The following is a 21,031-nucleotide window of genomic DNA, read 5'->3' as shown; positions in this document are numbered from 1 at the left end:
AGAACTGGTCTAATTCAGGTGAATGCTCTAATATGGTTAAAAAGGCTTTCAGACTACTGCTGAGGGAAGATGCTAAATAAATAATATAGCATTTATCTTAAACCAAGACAAATCAACCAAGAGGAGGCCCTATGTGTCCTCTGGAACAAAACCCAGCCCTACAAAAGGAGAAATTAACAAAAATTAGGCCTTGGTAGACAAAGTGTAATGCAGGCCCATAGCATTTCACTGAAAAGCAAACATGACTATTGAACACTTTCCACATGAATGCTTACACTGTGACGGTACATGCTCATCGGCACAAGTGGTTCTCAAGGGAAAACCCCATTTCATACTGTACAGAAAACCTATCTCTGAACCCAAATCATAAACTATGGCCCACTGTTGTCATCACTTAAGTTACCTTAAACCATTCAAAGCTGTGCCCTGACTGCACAAGTTTTCCAGTCTGAAAACGTCCAATGAAGGGCAGTTTACGATGATTATCTCCAGCAGGCTCGGCAGCAGTAACGGCCAGGACATTTACTCTATCACAAGATGGGCACCAGAAGCAGTGATAACCAGTGTGCAGCAACAAGTCCAGAACCAAACAGCAGGGTTCCGTGCTGGTGGATATTTACATAAAGGGACTTGTTAAATTAAGTGGCACTGGCCTGTGAAAGAAACCTCTACAACAGAGGCCTGAGGTATTCCTCAGTGAGATGACAGAAACAGTCTATTGCAAAGCAGTGACACCTTCAACAGATTATAAACTGAAGAACACTCTCATCTTCACGTTGGGGTGTGTGCATGTGTGTGTACAATTACAGTGCCTGACAGTGAGTCTCTGTGAGCTTGAGCCTGCGGGTTTGATGCTATCTCAGCAGTGCTGCCCTTCTAGGTCAGGTGTTAGCTCAAGCATGGCCTTCCCAGTATGTGTTAAAAAAAATTGCTGTCTTAGCAAAGGCAGGAACCACAGCTATCTTGTTCACCTTCACTCAAAGGTTAAGGACGTCCATGGCACATTAACAGGTGAACAATAAATATTTGAATAAAAAAATCATTATACCAAATTTACATAAACACATACATATACACAAATTTAGGAAAATGGGAAATATAAAATAGAAAACAATCAAATGCTGAAAAGCATCAAAAATGATACCTGTACATACATGTGAGTATGGTTTCAAAGAGTAAGTACCAAAGGTATTTGCAAAAATATGAAAATTTACAAAAAGTAGACCAGGAAGTATTTTCCATTTATACGGACTTGCAAACAAGAAGGGAGTCAACACTGGTCATGATTGTTGTGTGCTGCAGAATAGAGGACCAACAGCTGGGATCTCCTTACTGCAGAGCAGAAAGGCCAATGAACCACACACCCAGGATTAGTCAAAGAGCTCAGACCACAGGCAACTGCAGGCTAAGAATCTTGCTCATCGGCTTTGCTCCCAACCTTTAAACTTCTGAAATTAGGCAATATAGCATTCTATCTGTAAACACTTTAAAAACAGATGGCCCTATCTGCTGACCACACCTCAGTATCACTCTAGGCTTTTGCAGAAGCAAATACATTTACAAAAGGTCCGTTTTGTTATACAACCTGGTAGTTAAGTGAAATGAGGCAGAAGGTCAGCTGCCTTTACAGAAAGGTACTTTATTATTAGACTGGCTTTGGAAGGAGGAAACACATACTGAGATGATTCTAGAACAGCCCTGAAAATAATTATACTGCCACTTGTGCAAGTGTGAGATAAAAGTTAATCAACAGACCAACAGGTTATACAAGTCTGAAGACGAAGACTGGTTATAAAACAAAAGAACTTACTCTCCACAAACCTTTACTGGACTTAGGACTAACCACCCCAACAGCCACCAGTGCAACTATTTACCACAATGGCATCATTCTATACTGTTTTTTATCAAGAAAAATGGGATGGAAAGCTTGGAAGTTTCCAGTAAGGTTTCCTTCTAATGTAGTTCAGCAGGAAATAAACACAGGAAGAATGGCTGCTAAGATCCACTGGGCACAGGAAGTCAAGGATTTCCAAGTTCATCCACTTTTCTTCCCCCAAGAGTTTGTTTATTTTTGGTAAAAGGCAGAAAAATTAGTTTCTACAAGGAAAATCTGCTTCTAAATGATAATTTGAAAATCTTAATATATATTATATATTAAAAAAGACACAAAAATAACGGAGAAGTGGGAATAACAGATTAGGTACTGTAACTTTATAAAGGCTTGCCTAGACCAAGAAGCAGCACACACACCTCATTTATGCAAACTAAAAATGTATACAGACAGCATAGTACTGCAACACTGGGCCTTGATACGTTACCTGTGCACATAACTACTACTGTTATTAATAACCTTTGGGACACTGTCTTATGCCCAGCAAGACATCATTAAGTCTTTAAGTCTTCTCTTCCCCTTTTGGGGAGGGCACTTCTAGACACTAATTTTCCCACCTAATATTCAAATATAGGAAACAGATTCCACAAGGTGCTTTAACTGATGAGACCTCAAGTGCTGTTTTCGCTCTGGAATTTTTGGATAGCAAACAGTCCACGGGATCATACACAAATACTACGACGAAAGAGTTGTTACACCAAGTCTCTCAATGGGCTCAACTGGTGACGGGCTCTATGACATGCTGGAGCATCGCACAGAAGGGGATCCCATCTGAGTTAATACTTTGTCCAACCACTGCAGTGGGCCATTCAGATGAAGTTCAATCCAGCAAGGAGTACTTGTTACTGTCTGCCTCCTGTTTGAAAGAACACAAAAATAATTAGGAAATTAAAAGGCTGGTTATGATAAAACCTATTTTTAGAATTATTAATTTTATATATAGAATTATTAATTTGAAAATGGTTTTTATTGCTAAAATGATCTGATGACTTTTGTCCTTCTTCGAAAAGAACATATTTATTTGTGGTACATGTATGCCTACGTATGTTTACAGGTGCACACAGAGGGCCAGAGGAAGGCCAGAGGGTGCCTTCCTCAATTGTTTTTTAACTTGTTCCCGTGAGTCAGAGTCACTCACTGACCCTGAAGCTCCCTACTTTGGCTGGGGTTGCAGACACACAAAAAGGTGACTGGCTCTTAGGAGTGCTAGGGATTTAGACTCAGTCCTTATGCTTGCCAATGTATGAGTCTTACCAACTGAGCCACTTTGCAAGAATTTCATCTTTTTGAAAGACTTACAAAAACATCCTTTTCTTCTAAAGTTAAATTAGTATACTGATACTGTTATTTAACTATCACCCAAAATGGGAGACCTATGAGAGAGAATTTAGATATCACTAATAATGAGGCCGGGAGGAGAGACAAAACCCAAGGAAACTGACACATATGGCTATCCTACTTTTACATGTATCAAATGAAGTCTAATTGGAATGAGGCTCCAACTTAAAGTCTGTTGACCCAAGCTAAATCCTTGCCACACAATGTTCAGAATTGGAGATGAACTTCTTCTAAGGCACACAACAAGCAACATCCTATCAGCAACAACCCTCCGGCTTCTGGTTTAAAAGGCAAAATTAAAACCTTCTAGTGCATTAACAAAGGGGCCACTGGCTACACCCTGGATCACAGAACATTTCGTTCCTCTACTCTCCAGCATTGGCTTTAGCATTATCTTATTTGCTACACAGAGTTAGTCAATATATTTACTTTTGCTTCAACAAGATGTCCTGCAATCATGATCAAAGGCCATTATCAGCTCTCCATCTCTAAACAATTCATGCCCCATAACATTTAGGACTATATTTCCGAGGAGTTGGAGATGGCTCAGCACTTAAAAGCATGCACTGCTCTTTTCGAGGACCAAGTTTAGTTCCCAGGACCCATATCTGACAGCCCATGAACACCTGTAACTCTAGCTCTAGGGGGTCTAACATCCTCTTCTGGATTTCACAGGCTCCAGCACTCACACAAGCAGACTCATATACACACAGGATATGTACATAATTAAAATCACACCTTGTGAGGGCTCTAGCAAACTATCACTGCCCCTCATAGATGCTTGGGTTTTCAGTATGCTCTAGCCAACTTGCAAGTGTAGGCATCTGAGTTTCTATGCACAAGAACTTCTGCCAAGCTTGCATGTGTTGTAGGCTGGAGACACAACACACTGACGTCAACCAACTATGGCAATGCAAAGTGAGACCACAGGCAGGGGGATTACTTACTCAGCTAGCTCAACTGAACTGTCCAGTCTTACTTTTATTCTACTTCTAACCAAATTGTTACTCTGCAGTCAGAATTACAGCTTCCACACTGCCCTCTCCTATCTCCTGAATCCTATATGCATCTTCTGAACCTATCTCCCACGCCATTCCTTCAGGAAGCTTTCCTTGAGTACAAAGTGGACACCTCTGATCTTATAAAATAATCTAACCTTTCAAATATACCCTTTTAGAGTACTTAACATTCTACAGTATGTTAAAATGTGTGTTTACATACAATTTAATCTTATCTTCTATAATACCAGCGCAGTAATTTTCAAGTTTTCTACAGGCCTTCAACTTCCTTAACTAAGAGTTTCATGTAGCCCAACATGACCATGAGCCCCCAGGCCCAGGTCACAGCACCTGGCTTCCGGTTCTGAAGATCAAGTCCAGCATCTCATGCATGACATAAGCACTCACTAACTGAGCTACACCTTTAGCCCCTTTTAAAATTATTTTACATAAAGATCAGTTGAAACATGAACTACAGAAGATTTAAAGAAAGGAATAAAAACAAGCACAGCGCAGACACTAGAAACCCAGCGGCGAGGCATACCGGTACTCTGCTCCCCAGCCCTTCACAAAGCTCATTCTTATGGTGCACATTCGCGTCAGCTGATAAACAGCTTCAAAACCCTGGTTAACAGACTGAGCCAGAAGAGCAGCAAATTCTTGGTTGTTGAAGATCTTCAGGTTACAGCCTAGAATTGAGAAATAGTAAAATATAAAAAAGTATCACTAGAAAACAATTTAAAAATGATCCATTTTAGAATGAGCATGCAAATCAGTTCCTAATTCCTAAAGTCATTAGCAACTGGACAGTTAATGAAGCAAGCTGATAGGTTATTTACTTGGTTGAATCCATACCTGGTGGAATTTTACACACTGTTGCAGGGTGCCAGCCGTATCTCTGGTTACAGTTGGGGCTCTGCACAAAGATTGCACTATCACTTAGGCACTCGGCAAAAACTTCCCCACCTATGTAATACAAGCGCACTCCCCTTCCTAAAACAAAATACACGCGGTTAGTTTCAGAACGCTTGCACTCTTTGATGTTCACGAAAGTCATCTAGGAAAATTCCAATGACTTCTTCTCACAGCCACGTTTTCCTAGCCTGTAATTCTGAAACAAGCCACAGCATCTTTGCCAAGAATTTTTAAGAGTAAATTTAATTTTTAAAATTATTGTTCATTAAAATATTTCAACAATAGAGAAAAGTTCACAACAGTAAGACAGCTTCATACAAACTACCTGCTGTTTTAAAATTCATTTAAAAACTGATCTAATTTAAAGACATTAACTAATGTCTGGGCCCACTAAGTTAAGAAAAGACTCAAAAATGCCATCTCCACTCTGCCATGTTACATGCCTAATTTGTAGTATAATCACATACTTGGCTAAGATACTTTTCAGACGCAGCCTTTGTTATGCAGCAGAGGGAATAACCAGTCGAACAAGCAGCAAGCTGCACGTAGAGGACGCTGCAGACACTGCTGCCCTACTGTCTTCAGACTGTGAAAGCTCAATCCTGCATTTAGCTGTGAGGGAAACATGGGGTCTAAGCCTGAGGATACAGCTGCGGGCAGAGTGCCTGTGTGACACAGAGTCCTGGACTAACTAACATGGGTGGGTAGCAAGGACAGCAATTAAGTACAAAAATACCTTTCAGACCATTCCCTGACCAAATTGTGATAAACTAAAAATTAAAAGCTTTAAAAAAGTTAAAAATATTCTAAAATACGTAAACTAAAATTTTATTGGGTGACATGAAAAAGTGCAGAGGAAACCACTAATTTTCTTAGCAAGATAATTTGAGAAGTTCACACATAGCCACCAACACATTCTCTAGATGTTAGCATTTACAGTATCAGCAGCGATTTTTGGTAACCAACATCATTTTTCAAGGGAGGAAGTGGTTAATCTCAAACAGGCAGAAGTTGAAGTCAAAGAAGTGGCCAGATGCTCACTATGTATGTAGCTCTACACTTTTTGCCTCACTCGTTAAAAACAGAATACTAAGGTTCCCAGACAATTTAGGTATATATAAATTATAATCATGGAAACTTACCACATTAGAAGTGAAAAGTGAGATAAAATGTGCTAATGTTTTTAAAGCTTAAAACAACAAAACTATTAATGTAAACACAGTTTATGAGGAATAACCATTTTCAAATTTAAATCAGGAGTAAGTGAGAATACTTCAGTTTGCCAAGTTTCTTTAATGTCTGGCACACAGAAGAGCTGGCTTCTCACGTCAGGTCTACACCTCATCTCCTCTACATTCTATGCGTGGCGCCTCCAGAATGCTCTGCTTTCTGCTGTGGAGAAGTAGCAGGCAGCACCTCAGTATTATTGGGAAAGTAGTGCTGACTTCACACAAATGCCAAGATGTTTTATGGGACTGTCAGAAATCCCTGCATTATATTTTGAAGCCTCGAGATTGTTTTTTAAATTATACATAAAATCATTAGAGGAAGGGGAAATGAAAACAGATTGTGATTGAACATGGCCCCCTTTTTTAGTTTTTACTAAAAGAGACTGACCAAGACAGTTACTTTAAGATGTATTTACCAAAGGACTTCCAACTAGCGAGAGTGTCAAATACAGATAACGCTGAAGACAAAAGTTTGCAGATTAATCATCACCAAGGTTCTACTGAAGAGATTCACTGATGAAGATGAAGCTGGGCTTCTCCATACAAGCTTTTGATCTAAACACAACATACTGTCTACATTAGAAGTAAATTGCACTTTTTTCATGCAAAGAAAATAAAACATACCTATATGCCTTCTTGTCATTTCTACAGTAGCATTTCGGTTAACGTTGGAGAGCAAACCTAAGCAGAACCTCTCAGAGTTTGATGGATCTGTAAAGCCGTCTACAGTGAGCGAGGGCTGTGATGCATGGAAAGTCTCTCCAACCCTCTGGTTTAGTTCATAATATGCTATTGAACACCAAAATGCAGGTTCCGAGTAAGTAACTGGCTGTAAATCTGAAGTAAAGGAAGAAATGTTGTATGAACAACTCAAGAAGAAACAGTCTGTACTGCATGAACACTCTCCACGCTGGCAGACAGGCACTGTGAGCATCTATACTGGTTTCTAGTTTTAAAAAATGTCCCCATCTCATGAAGTTAACTTATGTATGGATTGGTATCACTTTTAAACAACAGAGGAAACAGGTCAGCCTGCTTAACTTGGGTGCATTTCTAAAATGCATCATGAAAATAATTTTGGATATGACAAAATATAAAGCTGAGTCAATAGAAAAGCCAAAAGCCGCAGAAAGAGATACTTCAGTGAGAGAATCGAACCATTTCCCTGACATCTGTCTATTCTCTTACATGTTAAGAAGCAGAGTGAAAGACAAGAGTGCAAGTGAAACCAATTATGGCATCAACAAACAGCTTATTACCAGAAATTGAGGGCCACATGCAATTAACTTTTATAATTTTGACTGAGATGTTGTACATTAAAAGATCACAAGGGGAAAAAGCATGGAAGTTTTGTAGAATAAATTCCAAGCGTGTAGAAGCTGAAAACTATGAAACAGCAGGGTAGATGAGGGTTCAAAATAGGCACTATGACTGAGTGTGTTCATGTATTTAACGTGTACGCACATCGTATCTATAGACTGCCACGTAAGACACATTCTAAATAAACACCCATGAAACCCTTAAGACTATACAGCTTCATAAAGAAGTTTTAGTCCCTTAGACTGTCTCATAAATCCCTAGCAGCCAAGAAAAGGCAGGTCGTACGTAGCAGCTACAGCACCAGCCATTTCTAAAGACATTGACATCACTATCTGAAAACAGTGGGAAGGAACAGCAACTCACCCAGGCTGTGATTAACAGGAGAGAGAGTAGTAGGAGACAGTTCAGCCGGAGAGCCTGAATCGGAGGAAGAAAACTGACATTGACATTTCTCCAGAACTTACAATCAAGTAACAATAAGACGGTTCTGACTTTTTCACTGATAATAAATTCACAGACAATTACACATCCTAAGAATTAAAACATACAATGACTTCATTTTAGTTTAACCCATGAGGTACAAAAGGTTAAGCACTGAGTACCTTCTGCTTTTCTCATGGCATAAACTGACTTTGTCTTCTTACCATCTAGGTCCCTCACTCAGAGGAGCCCACTAGTGACAGCTGTTTGTGTACCTTTCCAGAAATATTCTATGAAACACACTTCCGTTTTGTATCACATCCTTTTCATAACAGTTCTAGCTCTAAGCATCTGTATGGGTTACCTCATTAGAAACCTTTGTGTTAATGTTTCGATATTGTTCTATCTACCTGCATCAGCCGCGGCCTAACACACCATGGTGCACTGTGGTACCCTAATGACAGATGACTGTTGACTTTAGAACCAAGATTGCAATGACTGATCTCACATCTAACTAGTCCCAGTTTCTCTGAAAAGAGCTCTTACAAGGAAGGCAAGTCTACAGGTTGGTACCTCTCCAGTTTTGACAGACTCTGGCTAAATTATCATCAATAAGATAAGGTTATACCAACACATATTCCCATTATTGCCACCAAGATGTAACTTGGATGCCCAAGGTGTAAATGAAAACATGGTCTGTGCAGTTTTGAGCTGCGATGGTTCTGCAGGCCTATAACCCCACCTCCTACCAGGAGGCAGAAGCAGATGAGTCACAGCTACAGAGCAAGGTAGAGACCAGCTTGGGTGGGCTACAAGGAACCCTGTCTTTTTATTTTACTGTATTTTTTTGAGGCAGGGTCTCAGTATGTAAGCTCTGGCTATCCTTAAACTCACAAAGACCCACCTGCCTCTGCCTCCTGAGTGCTAGGATTCAAGGTATGCACGACCACAGCAGACTAAAAGGCCCTGTCTTAAAAGTACAGTTTCATTTATATTTCTCCTAGACTATAATTGCTTATGTTTTATGTCAGGTCTGCTCATTTGTTGACTCTCCGTACTGATCATTTACCATTCTATAGGAGGCTCGGAATATATTAAAAGATATTAAGTCTCTTCACAGTCAGGGCTGGGAAACATTTGGTCATTTGGTGTTTCAATTCTAATTTTGCTAATGCAGCATTTACTGGAGCTCATGTCACAGTTTAATCAAACAGCTTTGACAACAGATACACCTGTCTGTACTGCATTCACGGTGTTCCCACTAAGATACACCTGTCTGTACTGTGTTCAGGGTGTTCCCACTAAGCATGACACATGGCTTTGAGCTCAACAATAAATCACTTATTCAGAATTTCTCCAATCTTAGTAAGACTAATAATTAGTAATCATAGGAGACAGCTGTGGGGGTTCTATGACCAGACTTGTGACGATTGAGGTTTATGTCATTTTCTATGCTCTGTAACAATTTCAGTTGTATTTTCACAGCAAGTTCCTTAAGAGTTTAGTAGATTCTGTGAATTCCAGCTAACAAATTTTAGAGTCTTCTCTTTATTCTCTAAGGTTAACTTTATTTTTTAATAAAATTAGCTTTACTAAATTTATTTTCTTAAAAAGATACCTAATTTTTCCTGTTTCATGTAAATATTCTCAATCAAATCCAAAAAATATAAGGCACAAATACATAAAATGGGGGAGGGGAACCATAGAATCAAATGTTAATACTCTTACTACAATCAATTACAATATAATTACAATTAGAGAAGCACCCTCTAAGCAGCTGGGCAGTTTCTAAGGGGCAGGAACCACATGCAGCTCCCAGCTGCATCTGTATGCTGCAGCACAGAGACTAAAGGAGGGCAGAGTGGACCGCTGGGCACCATTCTCCACCACAAACACCACATGTGGGACACAGGTAAAGTGGCAGTTATCACAGACATGGTTGGATGAGAGAGCAATCACTATTTTTAAAAAAACAACAATTGTATTATACATTCAGGTTTTCTTATTTTGAAAAGCCGTTGGCAAATCACACCAGGTACAAATGAGAAAGTTCAAAATATGCTTGGAACAATGGGCTGCAATCCGTGGTATTTCCTGCAGCAGACATAAACAACTGGAGCTGAAGGAGCTGCTCAATTATTCCCATCTTCTAATGACTTACACATCTATGAAACACTCATTAGAAGTAACCAGTAAGCTTGTTCTTCCATAATTCTACAGATAGGAAAAAAGACAGGCTCACCAAGAAGAGACGTGATACCCTATGAGCATATACAGGGGGAAGAGGTCCCCCTCAGTCACAGTCATAGGGAAGGGGAGTAAGAGGAAAATGGGAGGGAAGGAGGAATGGGAGGATACAAGGGATGAGATAACAATTGAGATGTAATATGAATAAATTAATATATTGAAAAAGAAAAAAGAAAGGCTCATTATAAACTTTAAATCAAGCAAATAATTAGCACAATCCTTTAAAAAATATGGTTTTAAACAACTGATAATTGATCAATGAATTATCCATACTATAAATGCTGTTGAGGAGTCTGACCTACCACAGGCCTTTCATCCATAAGACAGGAGGTGCCTGTCTCTACCTCGAGAAGTACTCATGCATTTCTGTGTTGCTGAGTATAGTGGTGATACTGTAGAGCCACATTTATAAAGCAACAAAATAGACAGATGTACAGACTGAAGAAAGCAAACAAGAGGACCCAGACCGAACCCACTTAGCTACAGCTATAACGGCCTACAAACATCCCTATGACACCTCATGCAATGAGCTCCTCCACTCACACACACACGCGCACACACACGCACACACACACTCACACACACATGCACACACCCTCATACTCATACACTAACACCCACCCCGCGTGTGCACACACGCACACACACACGCACACAAACATGGCCCAACCACCTCTCACAACCCCCAAGGCACAGGCCCCGGCACACATGAACATGCCCACACCCTCCCCTACAATTAACACTATCATTAGGGCCTTACAAAATACACGAGTTATGCTGAGGGTACATAAGAGTGCTAATGGGCTTGCCCAGCATGCATGAGACACTAGAATTTTCTATCACCAAAATCAATAAATTAATGAATAGAACTTTACAATCAGATAAAAAATATATAAGCTATTCATAGCTAGCATCCTCCTTTATAGGGAATTATGCATGTATTCATTCTGTAATCATAAATACAAAGATAGCGTTATTGTATTTAAAAAGAACTACTGTGCATGGCATGTGGGTCATGGTGCATGAGGGAGGTCAGAAGACAACGCTACAGCTGCTTGTCTTCTTTCCCCTTCATGTGGGATCCTTGTTTGTAAGAAAAAAATTATTGGTTATTTTTTAGTTACTAATTTCATCTCAAATTTTTGTGTATGCTTTAAAAGTACAACATGGCCTGGCATGCTAGCACATGCCTATAGTCCCAGCAACCTGGGAGGTTGGTACACAACGGCACGTGTGAGTTTGGGACTAGTCTGGTGGGTTTCAGACTATGCTGTTGTATCATTACTGCCCTGTGTGACAGTAGTCCAGTATCAAAGCTTTAAAAAAACACATTAAAAAGTAGAATATTAAGCACCTATATGATTTAAACTATTAAATATAAGTTATTAATATTAGTAATACATTCTTAAAACCTTATTAGTTTTATAGTAGCCAACCAACAGTTACATAACAAAGTACCACAAGTTGAATGGCTTCAAACTATTTATTCTCTCACAGGTGCCAGCAGGGCCGTGCGCTCACAGGTTTCAGGTCATGTTTTCACTGTAGGGACATACCTCATGTTGTTCAGCCATTCAAAATGTGGTAGACATCTGGGTTGTTTCCATTTGTGAAATGATATGTATAATGTTTACAACATAAACATTCTTGCACAAGTTTTACGTGGACCTGTTTAAATTTTCTTGGGTATGATCTAGGAGTGAAACGATGGGACTCCGTAGTAATCTTATATTTAATTTTTGAAGAACAACAAACTTTCCTAAATGGTTACAACAACTGACATTCTTATCAGCAATATATGAGTGCTGCAGTTTTTCCATAACCTCAATAATAGCTGTTATAATCATGCTTTTAATACAGACATCTAGAAGTATGACATACTTCTACTTGTGATGCTCAACAGCTTTTTATGTTAGCCACTTTCAATGCCATGGCACAGCGACCTACCATGCTGCACGAACACTGTTCACTGACAAATACTGAGTGCCACCGCGACATACTTGGAAAGCCAAGTATCAAGTGCACTAACATACGTAACATGCTATTTCCAGTGATTATTAGATTAGCACCTATATTTCTATCTTTCTATCTACCACTCTTAGAGCCAGACATAACTATTAGCTATAGCAGAGGCGTCTTTCCTGGGCATCTAACATCTGGGAGGAATCCAACAACAGAATTCATATACAGTCCTCCCCTCCCCTCCAGTGTTAATCCATGAACAATACTTAAAATAGGTTAGGAATGGTGGCTCATGCTTATGGCAAGAGGAGCTGAGTTAGAGGGCAGACGGTCACACAGTGAATTTCAGGCCATCTTGGATTACTAACTGTGATGGTCTGAACTAGACTGGCCCCCATAAACTCAAATATTTGAATGCTTAGTCACCAGGGAGTGGCACTATTTAAAAGGCTTAGGAGCTGAAGCTTTGTTGGAGGAAATGTGTCACTGTAGGCTCTCTATATGCACATGGATCAGAATGCAGCTACTGCTCTAGCACCTGTCTGCATGTCACTATGCTCCCACCATGATGATAATGGATTAAACCTTGCTTACAAAAAAATTGCAAGCAAACCCTCAATTAAATTGTCGTGGTCATGATTTCTCTTCACAGCAATAGAACAGTGACTAAGACAATAAGTAATCCTTAAGGTAAGACAGGTTGAATTAAATTACACTAGACAATGACATCAAAACTCTCATGGGTACCCTACTTGGCTCCCCTGGGCTATAGAGTTTATCATTTAAGATATAGCTGAAAGCTTTGAGGTAATAACAATCATTATTATATGCTGAAACTTTACGAACACTGGATATAATAGCTAATTATCAGAAATTAATCAAATTTAGATCTGGGACAGTGTCTTTTGTGTTAACAGTTTACTGTAATTCAGAATTCACCATTAAGTTAAAAAGCACAGAATAGCTGGTTCCCCTCTTCTGTTCTCAAATCCTTCTTAAAAACCTGTTACTAGGGTGACTGTGGTCTATTATGAAATGTATTCATTTACCAGGTAACTAAAACTTTCAACAGCAGCATAAGATACTTGAAGAAAAAAAAAAAAGGCATTGAATACTTTCAAGTTTTCACTTACTCCAGAGTAAGAGAAATATCTACCAACTGCACTAAGTAGTACATGTTTATTTTTATTATAACACAGCCCATTTCATAACTCAGATACTGTCAAGATGGGAGATTTGCTTTTTGGGGGTACATTTCTCAACTCCTCTAAGCTCACGGTACCAGAAAACATTACTCTTGAATCAATAGTGTTCTTTTTCGTACTGTGATGGGTAACTGTTGTGTGGACATGTGCATGGGTGGTGGTCAAGAGACAAGTTATGGGAGTTGATTCTCTCCTTCTACTTTGTGGGATCTGAGGATCAAATTTAGGATGTCATGGCCACAAACACCTTTAGCCACTGAGCCATCTTACTAGGCCCCAGAGTCGAGTTTTATTCTCCAATCCTCTTGATGTGTGGCTAGTTGAATCTAGTGGTGTGATCCGGGATCACAGAAGGCCACCTCAATGAATCATTACTGAGGAATTCATATTTACCTGTGTCCATACTTTGGTTCAACTGTTGATCACTTGTTTCTCCATCTTCACTGATATATCCAGGTGGTGGCGTTTCTACAAAAGTTTAGAACAAATCAAGTGTGGCTGATTTGATTTCAGCTTTTTCTCCCAGCTACCAAATGTAAGCAATGAATCGCTTGGAAACCCAAAGAAGCATGTATCATAAAAAGCAAAATTGGATACTATGGGTATATGTCTGTGTGTCTGTGTACACAAAACATCATTATAAAAAGCCGAACTGGGTTTGCAATTGATGCTCTAATCCCTCTCTTGCAGGTAAATCCATAAAGATGGCTTGTAACATAATCTGCTTTCTTAGAATATTTTCTCATACATTATTTACCATCTGGTTCATATGGACATATTCTGGGACAACGGCCAAAAACCTAATTTCAAAGATGCCCCTCAGTAGAATTCAAAGACATTAGCAGTCTCTCTCTTTCTCTCTCTTTTTAAACTAGTGGATACCAGGCATGGATGGACACACAGCTCCGATTTCAGACTACACAAACATACAAGGCAAGCTACAATAACACGAGTCATGACTGACATAGCCTAAATTCTGCCTGAAAAAGCTTCCTTCTCTCCTGCTGGGCTTTCTAACTGCTTAACAATTGTAAATGCTTGAAGCAGAAAACAGACATAAAGTACTTGCTGAAAATTAGGATTCTAACATCATTTTCAACACACTTTCTGAATGTTTATGTTCAAGAGACACCTTTGAAATTTACTCAGCTATACAGGTCTCTTGAACATAAACAGGAGGAGGAATGCATTGTGGGTTCAGTTGTCCCTTTTCACCTCTTGAACCTTGTGTGGTGGGCAACACTGTACCCCGCTGAGCCTCTCATAGGCTGTTCTCGCCCCCCTGTTTTATGTGACCTCATAATATTCCACATTCAAACAATTTTATTGTTTTCTAGGAAAAACATGGATACAATTTCATCATTTGTGATTTTTAAGGGAAAAAAGTACAAAAGATTTCCAACAGTGTACCATTTTCAATTTTTAACAGTATCTCAAAATAATACAGACACACAACATAAAGGAGATTCCGATACTAATGAAGTAGAGAAGGACGGCCCTGATCCCAGCATTTGGAAAGCAGAGGCAGGAGAGTCTCTGTAAGTTTAAGGCCAGCCTGGTCTGGTCTACATGGTAAAAAACTGTTTTTCCCCTCCCCTGCTCTGGGTCTCCAAGACAGGGTTTCTCTGTGTAGCCTTGGCTGTCCTGGATTTGTTTTGTAGACCTGGCTGGCTTTGAACTCACAGTGATCTGCCTGCCTCTGCCTCCTTGAGTGCTGGGCTTAAAGACGCGCGCCTGCCGCCACACCCAGCTCTAAAGAACTGCCTTAAAAACTAACAAACTGCCCCCAATTCTCGTTTACAAACTAGCATATCAAAATGTTTAGTAATAATTGTTAAAGTTATCTTCATATAACCAAACAATAAAGAATAAAAGTGAGAGTATTTCATATCATTACATATTATTTTAAAGATTAAAACTAAGAAAATTTAAAAAGCTGAATTTCTGCCAGTCTGAACATTAGTATTTCGAAGTTCTAAGCTGGAGAAAGCTCAACTATAAGACACTTTATCTGATTCTACTTCTTTAGCAGCCCCCATTATTACTTATAATAAATTGATAATAAATGATTAACATGTTCAAAAATTGTTCAAAGATCTTTTGAGGTACTGGACAGACAGTTCAGCAGTTAAGAGCAGATATTATTACAAAGAACCTGAGTTCAGTTCCCAGCACCCATGTCAGGAGGCTCTCAGCTCCAGGGAATCCAACACTTTCTTCTGAACTCTGTGGGCACCTGCACTCAAACGCATATGGACACACATATATCTGTATACTTTTAGTTAATAAAAAGAAAACTTTTGAAGATAATTATTTTGAAATGGAATGAAAGTAAATTCTTTGGTTTTGCTGTCACTGGGAACTGACAGTCTCTAGAAGAACTGGTCTATTTCACTTCTAATTTGCTACATTATAAAGCATAAGTATCTATGTAGTTAAAAGAATAAAGAAAAAAATCCAAAATCTCAGTATCTGAAGAGCAAGCATGGGTTTCAGAAGATGTACTCACACTTCAATGTGCAGCATTGTCGGGTAACAACAGCCGTCACATGACTTGAATGTTTCACTTCATGCTACGTATACACACAGTCACTCATATTCCATGTCTAGCTAGTTTATAAAAGAGGCCTAATGCTCCCAAAAAAGGAAATGTTTCATTTTATGGTTCTTCTCTGCCTTCACCTTACTCCATAGTTCTATGATGATCACAGCTCCTCTTCCTTACTAATGTCACAAAAAGATCTATGCACCACCACCTGGGAGCCAGAAGAAGGGCAGCACAGAGCAGGGGTACCCTTAAAAGTAGTCCTTTGGCCTGTGGTGGTGTAGATGCCTTTAGTCCTAGCACTTGGAAGGCAGATCTGAGTTTGAGGCCAGCCTGGTCTACAGAGTGAGTTCTAAGACAGCCAAGGCTACACAGAGAAACCCTGTCTCAAAACAAACAAACAAAGAAAAACAAGCCCCAAAACAAACACTCCAAACCAAACACAATCTACTCTTTTGAAATAAAGGGGGGATGAGGCAGGTAGAGACTGAGAGACCCAGAATACAATTAATTCCTAATTAGTTTCTGTTAGTGGAAAAGCAAACAAATGGTGTGTAAGAGAAGTAACAAAACAGTAGTTGTTTTTCCTAGAAAACAATAAAATTGTTTGAATTGTGGAATATTACTAGGTCACATAAAACAAGCGACAAGAGCAGCATGTGAGAGCCAGTGAGAGGCTCATGGGCATAGTGTCGCCCGCCACACAAGGCTGGCAACCTGAGTTCAAGCCTCTGCATTCATGCAGAGATGAAAGGGGACAACTGAACCCACAATGCATTCCTCCTTCCACATATGTGCACACATACCCCACACTCTGAAAACACAATTTTTACAATAGAGTTTGAGAATCATGTACTCGAGTTCACTCATTTCTTCAGTAGAAGGCTCAGTAGAAACATAACTGCCTCTTTTTCAATGTGCTGTTTATAGAGTTATAGTGTTACATGTACTGAGGGGTGATTTACCTTAAGCATTACCAATCACCCATGGAGAAATGGTGCTTTTCTTAAACCATGTTTAGGCTCGGCACACCGCCCCCACCTCTCCTCCTTCCTTCCCTCACCCCCTCTCTCTCCCCACTGAAACAGCTATGACAAACCTACTAGATAATTTAATAATTTTTCTACTTTTTTGGAAGTTTTTTAAAAACTTAATTATAATTTATTCAAATTACATCCTGAATGTTATCCCCTTGCTCATACCCTTTTTTCTACTTCTTATAGTACTTTGTTTAAAGCCACTGCAAAAAAAAAAAAAAAAAAAAAAAACATAAAAAGCAAGCCTTTATCCAAACAAACCATTTAATCTATTGGACTCAGATACTGCACAATGTAACCATCCCACAAATCATTTTTTCATCCAAAGTCAAGAACACCCTGAAAATGAAACCACATTACTAACACTTGGGTGTTTGTTGCAAGACTGCTATTTACCTAAGTTTTAAGAGACTCTCAAGGCAAAAATACCTGGGATGTAATTACTCTGTGGCTCAATTCCTGCTGGGAAATTAGTGTTTTCTGGAATGGAGTGGGTATAGTCATCCAGAGGCGGCAGTTCTGTTAGGATCTCTGTGTGCCGAGGCACTAATACTGGAGGCAAAACTGCAAGAGTTAGAGAAATCTGAGTTAGTGGCAAGTGTGTAACAGGAGGTTACTCAAAGTTCTCACAAGGCAGAAGGCAGTAGCTCACTTTTCAAAGTCTGGGCACACTTATCTAGTATTATGACATTAATAAACTGACAAGTCTGATCATGGAGTTATTTATATAATTCACCATTTAAGTTTGCAAATTAATGTCAATTTACTTTGGAAGACAATGTAACCCTCTCAATATTATATTACCATAAGAATTTATAAAATTCTATTAGAAAGATGAGGGAACCCAATGGTGGTGGCACACGCCTTTAATCCCAGTGCTAGGGAAGCAGGTGGATGTGAGGCCTGCCTGGTCTACAGAGTTCCAGGACAGGCAAAGGTACACAAAGAAACCCTGTCTGGAAGGGAAGGAGGGAGGGAGGGAGGGAGGGAGGGAGGGAGGGAGGGAGGGAGGAGAGAGAAAAGTGAAAGATAATATCTTCACTAACATCAGATTTAAATTTTTTCTAAAAATACAGGATTTTTTTTTCAGTTTTAAGACCATCATTCACTAAAGCAAAAGCCTACTACAATTCACCAAATTCTTTCGATAAAACTTTTGTTGCTCGAGTGATTCTGAAAGCACTCAAAGAGTGGAGTATTGGAAGCGAGCGGCACTCCAGACACACGAGGGCGCCCAGAAGACAGCTGTGGGTTTTCCTGGCCATATACCTTGCTGTCCAACAGAGCGTGCCCCAAGGAATGGATATGTCCCTTTTCCAAGATAGTAGTTTTGTAAGTTTAAAAAAATAAGAAAGCATTTAACTCCTACCAAATAATATACTCAATTTAAGGTAGTTTATCAGAACTTTACATTAAAAATTCCCTGAAACACAAGGAGAACTAGACTTCAGTCTTTTAGTTTAAAACCAGGAAAGCAAACCCCAAACCCACCTACAGCCTTCCTACCTGGTGTCTCCACTCTCTGGTAGTGGTAAGGATTTACACACACTTCATCTTTTTTCAGATTAAAAGCATACTCGCAGTTTTCAATTGCTTTGAGCTCATGATGACTGTGAAGGTCCGGCCAGCGCCATAACCGGCAATATATAACATGTGGCAACCCTTTCCGATGTGAAACCTGAAGACGGCCATCAAGAGACCTATTTGGAAGCAAGGGGGGAAAGGAGGGCATTTTAAAAAGGAGAGACTAGGTGTCATCAGAAGGTCTAAATTAATACACTAAGAGCACAATGAAGGAAACCACAACCATTAAGTTAGCTTTAGTGACATTCAGGAAGACTAGTACACTCTGGCTTGGATCTGATCAAGCAAGCAGTGGCACTAGCACCGGCCTCCTATCAGTGTGCATGTAACAACCCACATGCCAATGGAAGGCGAGCCTTGTGGGACGAGTGATCTACAAAGTGTCATGTGATTATACTCGAAAACTTCATTAACATCCACTTTTTAATAAGATCAACTCCTTCAAAGGCATTAACTCTGAAGGCAGCTGGTTGTCAAAAAAAGGAGTAGCATGAAAATGGTAAATGTCAACAATGGTGTGACAATAACTATCTCAGACTAATGTGACTTGTTGTTTAAGTGTGACTTTTGATATCTGAGGCTTATTACTGATGAAGCTCACACAGAAATGTAGATGGTAATGAAATGGAATGGACAAATACCAATATGCTTAAAAGAGAATGAAGTGATTTAAAAAAAAAAAAAAGGTGACAGAAAAACAAGTTAGCCTACTGTTATAACTGTGATGTCACAGGTTCAATCAAATAGGTACCAGTATAAAGATGAGATTTAGATGAAACAGGAAATTTAGGAAACACTAGTCATGTATCTACTTAAAAATTAGGCCAATAACAAATTTATCTAATCTTGGACTACAATGGGTATATAGTTTTAAAAAGGTCTTATTCTTTATGGGACACAGTAATTTAAAGATTCAAAACTAAAATTGCATTGACCAAACATCAGCTGAAACATTGAATATATTTTTAATACTGGCAAGCGGTTTCTTTACGTGCTATGCCTTACTCACAGTTAAGTTAACATCCTAGACAAGTTACACTAAGCAACCCAGTTGAGGTCTTCCATAGCACCACCCTCCCACACGGTCTCTAGGGTCCCATAGAGGGCAGAATATTCACCTGGTTTGTTCAGAGAAGCTGTAAAGGCCTGTTGTATCCCACTGATCTACCGTATTTGGTGTACTCAGTCCCCAAATTTCAGAGCAAGTGCTGTGCATAAATTGAAAAACAAAAAGTTGATGTGAACATGGAAGCATGGTTATTCAAAATACCATGATGCAAAGCATGGAGAATGTACAGAATACTTCCTTCACCCAGAAAATATACATAGCTTCACCTATCACCAGGTCAGTGCTGGCCACTATATTTTCTATATGAAGGAAGCCAATAAAATGGAACATGTGACTCCAGATAAGTTATGATTATGTTTTTGTATGTGAACACCAATGCTTGCTAACCTAATGGAATTATACCTGCCAACTTACTCTATTAGAAGAGTTCATCCTATGCCATCAGCCCCATCAACGGCTTCATTTCATTACTCAGTTAAAAAACAACAGCAACAAAAACCACTTCAATTAGAAATAGCTGTCAACTGGTACTTTTAATATAGAAACGTCCCAGTTAAAAGCAACACTTATTATTTGGGTGTGGTAGTGCAAACTTTTAATTCCAGCACTTGGAAGAATGGAAGCAGATGATCAGTTCATTGCTTGCTAGTCTAACCCAGTAAATTCAAGGCCTGCCTGGTCTATGAGATCCTGTCTCAAAATAAATAAGTAATCAAACAAATGAGCTACAGTCATAGTTAAGATTTCCAAGTTATCTGTCTGTGACACTTAAGGAAATCCCATTTTACTGAAAGCTGTAATTGTTGTCTTGCATAAACCAAAGTCATTCTACTGTAACGCATCCTACATTTTTTCTCCGCATCTCTTTCTAGAACATGGACAGGTCAAAGATAATTCACCCTATTTCCCTTGAACTACTATTTCATTTCAAAATAACTACTGGCCTGTGTGCAAAGGGAAGAATTTAAGGGGAGTCTTCAGAATGGACCTCCTGATTGCCTTGTTTCTTGGCTATGAAGCTGTACTCAATTATAATTTTTGAGCCTCAATTCCACTTTTCATATTTTACCAAAGTCAATAAAATTTGAGAAAAAAAAACATTTTGACAACTTTTCAAAATAAATAACTGACTTGAGTTTCACATTTGCTCACCTTTTATGAGATAACAGAATCAACAAAAGGCACCAGGAAACTTCAGGTTTTCTTGAGGCTAGAGATAGTTACAGCCCTGGTTCTCACCCTTCCCAATGCTGTGACCCTTTAACACAGTT

At 39.3% G+C, this 21,031-nt stretch overlaps 1 protein-coding gene across 2 annotated transcripts in view; it reads right to left on the bottom strand.

Moving 5' to 3' along the window:
• Positions 1–878: 878 nt before the first annotated feature.
• Smad2 (SMAD family member 2) overlaps positions 879–21,031 on the bottom strand; it is a 36,502-nt gene continuing 16,349 nt past the window's right edge. Inside the window, exons 2-10 of one of the 2 annotated variants that reach the window (XM_051163687.1) lie at positions 19,810–19,899; positions 18,614–18,807; positions 17,537–17,671; positions 13,919–13,993; positions 8,055–8,108; positions 6,996–7,208; positions 5,083–5,220; positions 4,772–4,916; positions 879–2,747 (exon numbers count right to left, since the gene is read on the bottom strand). In XM_051163687.1, the coding sequence (XP_051019644.1) occupies positions 2,624–2,747; positions 4,772–4,916; positions 5,083–5,220; positions 6,996–7,208; positions 8,055–8,108; positions 13,919–13,993; positions 17,537–17,671; positions 18,614–18,807; positions 19,810–19,899 (1,168 nt within the window). In that variant the 3' untranslated portion in view covers positions 879–2,623. The remainder of the gene's footprint in view (positions 2,748–4,771; positions 4,917–5,082; positions 5,221–6,995; positions 7,209–8,054; positions 8,109–13,918; positions 13,994–17,536; positions 17,672–18,613; positions 18,808–19,809; positions 19,900–21,031) is intronic. The other variant, XM_051163688.1, reaches the window with a different exon arrangement.

This window comes from Acomys russatus, chromosome 20 (genome assembly GCF_903995435.1).
Source record: "Acomys russatus chromosome 20, mAcoRus1.1, whole genome shotgun sequence".
In the NCBI taxonomy this organism is placed as follows: Eukaryota; Metazoa; Chordata; class Mammalia; order Rodentia; family Muridae; genus Acomys; species Acomys russatus.
This window is presented reverse-complemented; position numbering and strand designations above follow the sequence as displayed.